The 11,056-nt window shown below is 47.8% G+C and overlaps 1 protein-coding gene across 4 annotated transcripts in view; it reads left to right on the forward strand.

The window, feature by feature from the left end:
* The window catches only part of SGO1 (shugoshin 1), a 97,622-nt gene that overhangs the window by 36,939 nt on the left and 49,627 nt on the right, over window positions 1-11,056 (forward strand). For 3 of the 4 annotated variants that reach the window (XM_033930662.1, XM_033930660.1, XM_033930663.1), the window contains one exon: window positions 1,297-1,401. The exons of the other annotated variant lie outside the window; for it this stretch is intronic. In XM_033930662.1, the coding sequence (XP_033786553.1) occupies window positions 1,297-1,401 (105 nt within the window). The remainder of the gene's footprint in view (window positions 1-1,296; window positions 1,402-11,056) is intronic. 4 annotated transcript variants of the gene reach the window in all.

Below are 11,056 nucleotides of genomic sequence, written 5' to 3' on the forward strand. Positions count from 1 at the left end.
CTCTGCTGGGCTGTTCAGGTTCCCTTTCTGTATGTTCGGCATGACACCATCTTTGGATGTGGAACGCAGCTCCTTTGTAGAAGACAGCTTGGTCTCTGGCTGGCTGTTGAGCTTAGCCCTGTTTCAGGCTGCTGTGTGTCTGTTCTATTTCCAGTGTTGAGCACAACTTTGTCTCCAGGCCACCTGGACCACCACCACATAGGCCTTAGTTGAGCACAAATTTGACTGGCTAGGTCTCACATGACAGGGGCAGGCAGTTGTGGGAATACTTGCATAGTGTAACATTCATGTTTGAGCAAACAAGCTGGAAAGTGTTCCCATGCAGGATCCATCAGGTGACATCATCCACATGCGAGACTGTATAATCTGTTGTCTTTAGAGAACGCTTGCTATAGGTAAATATTGACATATGAGTCATGAGTAGTGGGTAATTTATCCTTAATTGTGAGTTGTGTAGAAGGCATCATTTTATATTTTTCAACTCTGCCTGTGGTTCTGCCCTCTGCTTCCCAGTTTATTGCAAAGCAATCAAGAAAAAGCCAAAATGGAAATATAAAAACATAAGAGGAGGGGTGTGTGGGGAACTCCCCATCCAGCATAAGCATCATGGTAATATCTGGTTGACAGGGGAAACAGGTGGTTTGGGACTTGGTGTTGCTCATGACTGATCTCTGCACAGATGCGGGTGAAGGTGAGTCAAGGTGCAATAGCTGTAAAGACTCCATAATAACTCACTACAGTAGTAGGGATAACTTACCCATTGGTCAAGACTCATATGCATTTCTACTAGAAAGATTATCAAGGTAAGAATGCAATTTATTGTTTATATACCACTTATATCCTAAGTGGTTTACATTCAGGTACTTTATCATATTTCCCTATCTGTCCTGGTGGGCTCAAACTCTATCTAGGGCAATGAGGGGATTAAGTGACTTGCCCAGGGTCACAAGGAGCAGCGAGGGATTTGAACCCACAGCATCAGGGTGCTGAGGCTGTAGCTCCACACACTCTTATGAATCTGTTTTATTTTGCTCTCATGAAGTTTTATTTTCTTTATATAATTTTTGGCTCTCTTTAACTAAGTTGTGGTAGAGGCTGAATGCTCCGAATCTCATAGGAATTCTATGACAGTTGCAACACTGTTGGAGCATTTAGCGTTCCGGGCTGTGGTAGAAACCTCTACCGCAGCTTAGTAAAAGGGGGTAGTTAGCTTGATCTGGACAGTAAGAACTAAAAAAACCCACACAGGGTGACTATATATATAAATAAAATATACTTTTTTTTTTCTCTGATTAGTCTAAATTATCAGCCTTGAGAGAAATAATTTCTAAAGTCACTGCCAACCTGTTGGAGACTGCAGACTTGCTTGGCCCAGCACATGATTTGTGTTTTACTAGTTCTGTAAGTAAATTTTGTTTGTTTTTTTTTGGGGGGGAAGAGGGAAGTTTCTAACAGTGTGTAACACAGGCTGTAGTGAACATTTGGCTGGATATGATTTTATAGTATTTCTAAGAGCTGGTGACATGATTGTAGATGAAACTGGACTATCCCAAATCTTAATGGTGATGTTATATAAAGGCCCATTTTACAAAGTCATGGTAGTGATTCTTTCGTGGCAAATGCACCAAAGCCCATAGGAATTGAATGGGCTTTGGTGCATTTGCCACAGAGGAAATATTTCTGTGACTTTGTAAGAGAAGCCCTAAATCAGTAGTCGCACAGACACAAACCATCTGCAGACACAACAGGAAAACATAAATGGTACAGGGGGTTGCAAAACAGAAATGATACAGAGTATTGTAGGAAAAAACTAATAAAGAATTAGTAACTGTAACCCGCCAAAACAGGGATGAAAAAAGCCTGGTTGCTACGGGAACAGGGACAAGGCCATTCACCACCCCGTGGCGCAGTGAAAGGCCTTGTCCCAGCAGTTAAGTGAGGGAAAATTTGCTAAATCTCCGATCACATGGTTCATTCCCCTCCCTCCTTCCTCCCAATCACAGTCTGGGCATTTTCATCCCTTCCCTTCTCTGGCGATTTTTTATTTTTCTCTAAACAAGCAGCCGGAGCCTTGAAATCGCATGCAGCTGCTGGAAAGTTCTCCTCTGATGCAATCGGAAACAGGAAGTTGAGTCAGAGGCGAAGTTTCCGGCAGCCGCACACAACTTAAAGACTGCTTGTAGAGAGAAAAATAAAAATTGCCAGTGAATGTAAGGGAGAGGGAGGGAGATGCTTGGACCGCGGCGGGAAGAAGGGGGCTGCTACTGCTGGACCACGCGAAGGGTGCTGAAGGGAAGTGGAGGGGGGTGAGAGGAACAGACGCTGAAGGAAAGTGGGTAGGAGAGAGTGGGGGGGAATATGCTGAAGGGAACTGGATGGAAGGAGGGGATAAAGAAAAAAAAGGCACATGCTGTATTGGGGAGACAGATACCAGATCTGAGGAGAGGAAAGGAAGAGAAAGATGCTAAAAACCACCTGGGGGAGAGAAGGAAAGATGGAAGGGAAGAAGACAGAGATGCCAGACCAATGGGGGATGGGTGGAGGGAGAGATGGAAGGGAGAGGCACAGTAACAGAGCATATGGAAGAGGCAGTGAGAAGGCAGACAGTGGATGGAAGGACTTGAATGAGGAGAAGTTGAGGAAAGCAGAAACCAGACAACAAAGGTAGAAGAAAAAATTTATATTTATTTTTCTTTTGCATAAATTAGTATATTAGTTGTGTTTTTAAACATATTATAAATAAAGCCCTGCCAGCTGAAGATCTCTTCTCTAGTTTGGCAGCCAAACTTTGATTTATAAAATGACAATTATACTGAATATTGTTTCTTTTTATACTTTAATAAAATAAAGTTCAGTATAAAACTATTCGAGGCTTATGTGGATGGGATCAGATGGTTTGCGGGGACAGGGGTTGAGCTCTCAGAGACGGGGACAAATATTTTTCCCCGTGTCATTCTCTAAAAAATAAAACTATACTATAAGCAATTAGGGGGAAAAACACCAATTTGTAATAACAAACATGGCATTTTTTTTCCCAATAATATTTTTATTGATTTTGGAATGATTCACAAAAAAAAAGTTTCTTTATAATGTTGAATTTTTTTTAAACAAAACATTACATGCTTGTAAGTAACATTAATATTGTAAGATCTTATAATAGTTCTGAACATTTAAGAGAGATTCTTAGCCAACGAAAAGATTACTCAGATTGTTGTTTAGTATGTTATCTTCATATTTTTTAAAAAGTAAGATACAGCCAAGATGGCCGCGAGTGTCTGAATGTTGGAAGTGGATCTTGAGCGCTCGGGTGAAAATTGGAAACTTTACCTTGTTTCGCTTCTCAGCTTGTCTGAAACTTTCCTCATGCCAAAAAAGAGGGGGAGAAGTGCCACAGGAGCCTTACGACGCCCTGAAAATCCCCCTACAATTACCATTGAGCAGCTCCTGAATCGGTTTCAAAGGGAGTCAACGACATCAGGGAATTGCCCGTTGGAACCGGCGACGCGGAGTGACGCCGCTAAAGGGAACCCTGGGCTAGAGGTCACGCTGAGCCTTGAAGTAAGAGACACTCCCCCCCCCCCCCCCCCCAACCGCAACACACCAGTTCACCGCGGGAATCAGACACCTCCAATGAGATAGTGTCTGCAACCCAGGAGGCTCGTTCATCCGGAAGTTTGGAGAATGATATCCCGAAAGACTGAGTCTTGAGAGAGATACGGCGATTGGAACACCGAAGAAAAGGGAGGAAAAACAGGACCAACAAACTACCGTATTTTCACGCATATAACGCACGCGTTATACACGATTTTACAAACCGTGCATAACCATATCTTCCAAAATTTGACCATATCACTCCGCTTCACAGATTTGAATTAATGCTTCATATCTCTTTCAGGATACCTTTCAAATATAATCTCACTTTTCAGATTCTGGACTCTGGTCTTCCTCTATTCTTATTTTCTCATTTGATTCCCTATTCACCCAGGAGACAGTTGCGTTCCTCAAATCAATCCTTACTGTCTATTCCATCCTTTAGGCAGCTGTTTTTGTACATTTATAGAGACTCTTTGTAATGGTTCCAACTCTCTGGAACTCCCATTATATCTGGGAACAGAAAAATCCCTGAAGTCATTTAAGTCTCACTTGAAGGCTTTTTATTTCAAAATGGTATTTGAACATAGTTCTTAATAGTTTGTCACTTCACAACTTTTGCTATGACTTGAGAATAGGGAGTCTTTATCTCTGCAATATTTTCCCATAATTCTGACTAGGTTGTTAATTTCCTTGTAACTTTTTCATATTACTAGTGATCAGATAGTCATTATCTTATGCTTATCTTCACTTTACTTTTCTTTTCCTTATTCTTTCTGTATTCTACCCTTTTGCAATGTCAGAGGGAAGGCTTCCAGATGAGGCATGGGATGAGCAAGGTGCAATTAGTACTATTATGGGGGTGGGGTCTGGGGTGGGCATTGGGTAGAGGTGGGCGGGGTCTGGCCCATGACTTAGCCCAGTGTTTTTCAACTGCTGGTCCACGGACCGATGCCGGTCCACAGAATAATTCTTTCATTTCTGCTGGTCCATAGGTGTAAAAAGGTTGAAAAACACTGTTCTAGCTAGTTGCCAGATCCTCTGGGGAGTTTTCTGTGAGTATGCACATTACCCAAAGGTTTTCTTGGGGTACTCATTGCACACAGCAGGTTAAGTTCTACATTGTTCCTCAATGTTTTCTGAGTTGCCTTTGTGCCTGTTATTACTTGTTGCAGAGCAGTTCAAGACTTGTTTGTGATATTGGGGGATCTTTCCCCGTACCCCTTTGCCATGGATTTGTTAAGGTATGTTACTTGGCTTTGGGACTTAACCTGAGAGCTAACAAACATATCCAGTTAAGGGGGTGGAGTATGTGCTCAGAAAAGTGTTGGATTTCTGTAACTCCGGATTGTGGGTTGGGATTGAACACCTAGCATATGGAATCCTACAAGGACTAACAGAGAAAGAAGATTATTCGAAGGTATAAACCTAAATCTTCCAGTTACTTACCTATAACAGGTGTTATCCCAGGACAAGCAGGCAGGTATTCTCACTAGTGGGTGATGTCATCCGACAGAGCCCCGACACGGACATCTTGCAAGCATGTCTTGCTTGAAGAAACTCAGAAGTTTCGAGATGCCCGCACCGCGCATGCGCCAGTGCCTTCCCGCCCGATGTACCGGGCGTGTCTCCTCAGTTCTTTTCTTTCCGCGGAGCTGAGAAGTTTATCTTCATTCTGCGCTGACTGAATTTCAGTTTTTTGCCTTCTTTAACCCGCGTTTTTGTTTATTTCTTTGACTTTATTTCACTTTTATTTCACTTTTCTAAAAAAAAAAAAAAAAAAGTTAAAAATTATTTCTTCCGGCGGTTCGGCCGGGCCGGCCTCGTGGCTGCGGCCTAGCGCCTTCGACCTTGCAGCGTCGATTTTCCGGCCTATGTCCCGACCAATCACCGGTTTTAAAAAGTGCAGCAAGTGCCAGCGTGCGATTTCGTTGACGGACCCGCATCGACGCTGCCTTCAGTGTCTTGGTCCGGAACACGTTCCGAAATCGTGCCGGCCTTGTTCCACGCTCACTGCGCGCTCGTTTAAACGGCGCTGCTTGCTCTGGGAGTCGATGTTCAAGATGGAGACTGCCAAGGACATGTCTGCTGCTGCGGCTGTTGAGGTTTCGCCGGTCCATTTGAAACCTGCATCGAGCATCGTGAAGCCCGCATCGTTTGCACCGGCTTCAGCATCGAGTTCAGCATCGGCGCCTGCCTCCGTCTCCTCGGTTCAGGTACCGCCTTCCGCTGTCCCTCCCGTGGTCATCAAAGTGCCTAAAGCTAGCAAGCAGAAGTACTTGGCCACGAAGGAACGCGAAGACCGTGCAGGAGGACCCCCTTTCGGTGCGGATCCCTCCATATCGGCTTCGCTTCGATCCCTGCTAGAAGCTCAGTTTGTCGAGCTTATGCAGACTATGGGACCCCGGCTTATCGCCAACATTCAGGGTGACATTCCGGCCCCGGTTTCAGGGGGCGATCCGCCCCCTCCCCCTCCTCCTCGTCGTTCGATCTCTCTGCTCGACGAGGGGGATCGGCGGAGGGCGGCGGAATCCTCCAAGAGGGCTTCCCTTCCTGATATGCCGCCTTTGGAGCCCATCACACCTCCACGACAACAGGGTGCTAGGGCGGCCCCTGATAATCGGAGTCCTGGGCATACTGCATCGCAGGAGGAGTTCTTCCGCACTCCATACCAGACATGGGTGGCGCTGCGTGAGTCCGCATCTCTGCCACCTCTGCGATCCACTGCATCGTGTCCTATCCATTCCTTTGAGGCTTCGAAGAATCGATCGATGCATAGAAGATCTCGTTCCCCGTCCCGTCACCGGGAGGGGCATCGATCTCGGCACTCTTCTCGGCACTCCTCACGTCATTCGGAGGTGTCTCCGCAGAAAAAGATGCAGCGTTTGGGATACTCCTCGTCGGATGTATCCCAGCCGGAGGGACCAGAGTATGAGGAACCATCTACCTCCTATTCTCCATGCCGATCTCAGCTCTCCCTGGACCCGGAGGCTTCCACTTCTTCTAGTCCGTCACGTCGGCCGGCCTTGGCAGACCAACTGTCTTTCTCCTCCTTTCTCTGACAGATGGCGGATGACTTGGATGTGACTTTGGACACTGGGTCTAAATATTCTAAAGAGTATTTGGACACCATGCATTTGCCTCGCCCTCCGGCGGAGACACTTCGGCTTCCTCTCCATAAACTGCTGGACCAGACTTTCATGCGCTGTTTTGAGACACCGTATTCCATACCTGCAGTTCCCAGTAAGCTGGATGCTCGATACCGCATCGTTCACCACAAGGGGTTTGAGGGAGCTCAATTTTCTCATCAGTCCCTTCTAGTCGAGTCCTCTCTCAAGCTTTCTCATCCCTCCCAAGTCTACGCTTCCGTGCCTCCGGGCAGGGAGGGGAGAACGATGGATAAGTTTGGTAGACGTATCTATCAAAACTCGATGATGGCGACTCGTGTGCTCAATTACAACTTTTTCTTCTCTTCATACTTGGATTTCTTCTTGCCGGTGCTCCGCAAGTTCATCCCTTTCATCGATGCTCAGGCTCGTTTCCAATTTGAAGAGGTGGTGGCGACCCTGTCCCAGTTACGTCTTCAACTGATGCAATCCTCCTACGATGCCTTCGAGCTCTCGGCTCGAGCTGCGGCCTGTTCGGTCGCCATGCGTCGCCTGGCGTGGCTTCGTACCATTGATATGGATCCGAACCTCCAAGACAGACTTGCAAATGTACCTTGTGCAGGAGCGGATCTGTTTGATGAGTCTATAGAAACTGTTACTAAAAAGCTTTCGGACCATGAAAAGTCTTTTCAGTCTATTCTGCGTCCTAAACCGAAGCCTCAGCAGTCTCGTCCCTCTAGACCGCCTCAAATTTACCAGCGGCGTTATCAACCAAGGCAGACTCCTCCTGCGAGACAGCCTGCGAAGAGACAGCCTCCCCAGAAGACTCAGCAGAAGCCTCAGTTGCCGGCTGCACCTAAGGCTACTCAGCCTTTTTGACTCTCTTCCAGGGAGCATAACCGACGTTCTGTCTTCCCCTGTTTTTCCCATAGGGGGTCGTCTCCATCATTTTTGTCATCGATGGGAGTCAATCACCACGGACCTTTGGGTCCTTACCATCGTAAGAGAGGGATACTCTCTTCATTTCCAACGGGTCCCTCCGGACCACCCTCCAAGAGAGTATCCTTCCAACTTAACGCAGACCGCTCTTCTTCTCCAGGAGGCTCAAGCTTTGCTTCGGCTTCGGGCCGTCGAGCCGGTCCCGTTGGATCAGCAAAACCGAGGGTTTTACTCCCGGTACTTCCTGGTCCCGAAGAAGACGGGCGATCTGCGGCCCATTTTGGACCTTCGAGTCCTCAACAAGTTTTTGGTCAAGGAGCGGTTCCGTATGCTGACCCTTGCCTCTCTCTACCCCCTCCTCGAGCAGAACGATTGGTTATGCTCTCTGGACCTCAAGGAGGCCTACACTCACATCCCAATTCATCCGGCCTCCCGCAAGTTCCTCAGATTTCGGGTGGGACATCTACATCTGCAGTATCGAGTGCTTCCATTCGGCCTTTCCTCATCGCCCAGAGTCTTCACGAAGTGTCTGGTGGTGGTGGCCGCTGCACTCCGGAACATGGGTCTCCAGGTGTTTCCATACCTCGACGACTGGCTCATCAAGGCACCGTCGGCTCCAGAGGTCATTTCGGCGACCTTGACTACAATTTGTTTCCTGCAGAACTTGGGCTTCGAGATCAACTTTCCCAAGTCACATCTTCAGCCCACCCAGTCTCTCCCCTTTATCGGGGCTGTCCTGGATACCATCCAACTTCGAGCGTTCCTTCCTCCTCAACGCATGGATGCTCTTCTTCTACTCTGTCAGTCGGTGTCTTCTCGCCAATCCATCTCAGCGAGACACATGATGGTCCTCTTGGGTCACATGGCATCCACAGTTCATGTGACGCCTTTTGCCAGACTACATCTCAGAATTCTTCAATGGACCTTGGCATCTCAATGGACTCAGGTGTCCGACCCGTTGTCCCGCCACATTGTAGTCACTCCTGCTCTACGGCAGTCTCTTCTCTGGTGGATGACCTCTTCGAATCTATCCAGAGGTTTGCTGTTTCACTCTCCTCCCCACCAGAAAGTTCTCACGACCGATTCATCGAACTATGCATGGGGAGCTCATCTGGATGGTCTTCGCACTCAGGGGTTCTGGACCAGTGCGGAACGACTCCATCAAATCAATCTTCTGGAGCTCAGAGCCATCTTCAATGCTCTCCAAGCTTTTCAACATCTGCTTCACGACATGGTGGTCCTTATTCGCACAGACAATCAGGTCGCCATGTATTATGTCAACAAGCAAGGGGGCACGGACTCGGCCCCTCTTTGCCAGGAAGCTCTTCGAGTCTGGGATTGGGCGGTCCGCCACAACACCTTCCTCAGAGCTGTCTACATTCAGGGGAAGGACAACGTCTTGGCAGACAAATTGAGTCGTCTTCTCCAGCCTCACGAATGGACGCTCCATTCCGACCCCCTTCATCAGATCTTTGCTCAGTGGGGAACGCCTCAGATAGACCTCTTTGCAGCCCCCCACAACTTCAAACTGCCTCAGTTTTGCTCCAGGATCTACACTCCTCATCGCCTCGAGGCAGACGCTTTTCTACTGGATTGGGGGAATCGCTTCCTATATGCGTTTCCTCCTTTTCCTCTCATTCAAAAGACTCTGGTCAAGTTGAGATCAGACCATGCCACCATGATTCTGATTGCTTCTCGGTGGCCCAGACAACCTTGGTTCTCCCTTCTACTTCAACTCAGCAGCAGGGAGCCAGTCCTTCTTCCAGTGTTTCCTTCACTACTCACTCAACATCAAGGTTCACTACTTCATCCCAATCTGCAGTCCCTCCACCTGACAGCTTGGTTCCTTTCAACATAACTCCTCACCAGTTTTCTCAAGCAGTGAGGGAGGTCTTGGAGGCTTCCAGGAAGCCTGCTACTCGACAATGCTATTCCCAAAAATGGACTAGATTCTCTTCCCGGTGTATTTCCAATGCCACGGAACCTCAACGAGCTTCCCTTTCTTCTGTATTGGACTATCTTCTACACCTATCTCAGTCTGGTCTCAAATCTACCTCCATACGAGTCCACCTGAGTGCTATTGCGGCTTTCCATCAGCCTCTACAGGGGAAACCTTTGTCTGCTCATCCTGTGGTTTCCAGATTTATGAAAGGTCTTTTTCATGTCAACCCTCCTATCAAACCTCCTCCTGTGGTTTGGGATCTCAATGTTGTCCTGTCTCATCTCATGAAGCCTCCGTTTGAACCTCTCAACAAGGCTCCACTTAAGTATCTCACCTGGAAGGTGGTTTTTCTGGTGGCCCTCACGTCTGCTCGCAGGGTCAGTGAGCTTCAGGCCTTGGTGGCGGACCCACCTTTCACAGTATTCCATCATGACAAGGTGGTTCTCCGCACTCACCCGAAATTCCTGCCTAAAGTGGTCTCTGAATTTCACCTCAACCAATCCATTGTGCTTCCAGTGTTCTTTCCAAAGCCTCATTCTCATCCTGGAGAATCAGCTCTTCACACTCTGGACTGTAAACGTGCTTTGGCTTTCTACTTGGATCGCACCAAACCACACAGAACTGCTCCTCAACTTTTCGTCTCCTTTGATCCAAACAAGTTGGGACGACCTGTATCGAAGCGCACCATCTCTAACTGGATGGCGGCTTGTATCTCTTCCTGCTATGCCCAGGCTGGATTATCCCTTCCCTGTAAGGTCACAGCCCATAAGGTCAGAGCAATGGCAGCCTCTGTAGCCTTCCTCAGATCGACACCGATTGAGGAGATATGTAAAGCTGCCACTTGGTCCTCGGTTCACACATTCACCTCTCATTATTGTCTGGATACTTTCTCCAGACGGGATGGACAGTTTGGCCAAACAGTGTTACAAAATTTGTTCTCTTAAGTTGCCAACTCTCCCACCATCCCATTGGGGTTAGCTTGGAGGTCACCCACTAGTGAGACTACCTGCCTGCTTGTCCTGGGATAAAGCAATGTTACTTACCGTAACAGTTGTTATCCAGGGACAGCAGGCAGCTATTCTCACGTCCCACCCACCTCCCCTGGGTTGGCTTCTCAGGCTAGCTACCTGAACTGAGGAGACACGCCCGGTACATCGGGCGGGAAGGCACTGGCGCATGCGCGGTGCGGGCATCTCGAAACTTCTGAGTTTCTTCAAGCGAGACATGCTTGCAAGATGTCCGTGTCGGGGCTCTGTCGGATGACATCACCCACTAGTGAGAATAGCTGCCTGCTGTCCCTGGATAACAACTGTTACGGTAAGTAACATTGCTTTATCCAGGGACAGCAGGCAGATATTCTCACAACCCTCCCACTTCTCCTAGTTGACTTAGCTTTTTTATTGAACTGATGGCTCTGTGAGCCAGCGTTGGGTGGGAAGTTAGTGACAGTACACTTTGCACTGTGCATACCAGTACT

This window comes from Geotrypetes seraphini, chromosome 2 (genome assembly GCF_902459505.1).
Source record: "Geotrypetes seraphini chromosome 2, aGeoSer1.1, whole genome shotgun sequence".
NCBI lineage: Eukaryota > Metazoa > Chordata > Amphibia > Gymnophiona > Dermophiidae > Geotrypetes > Geotrypetes seraphini.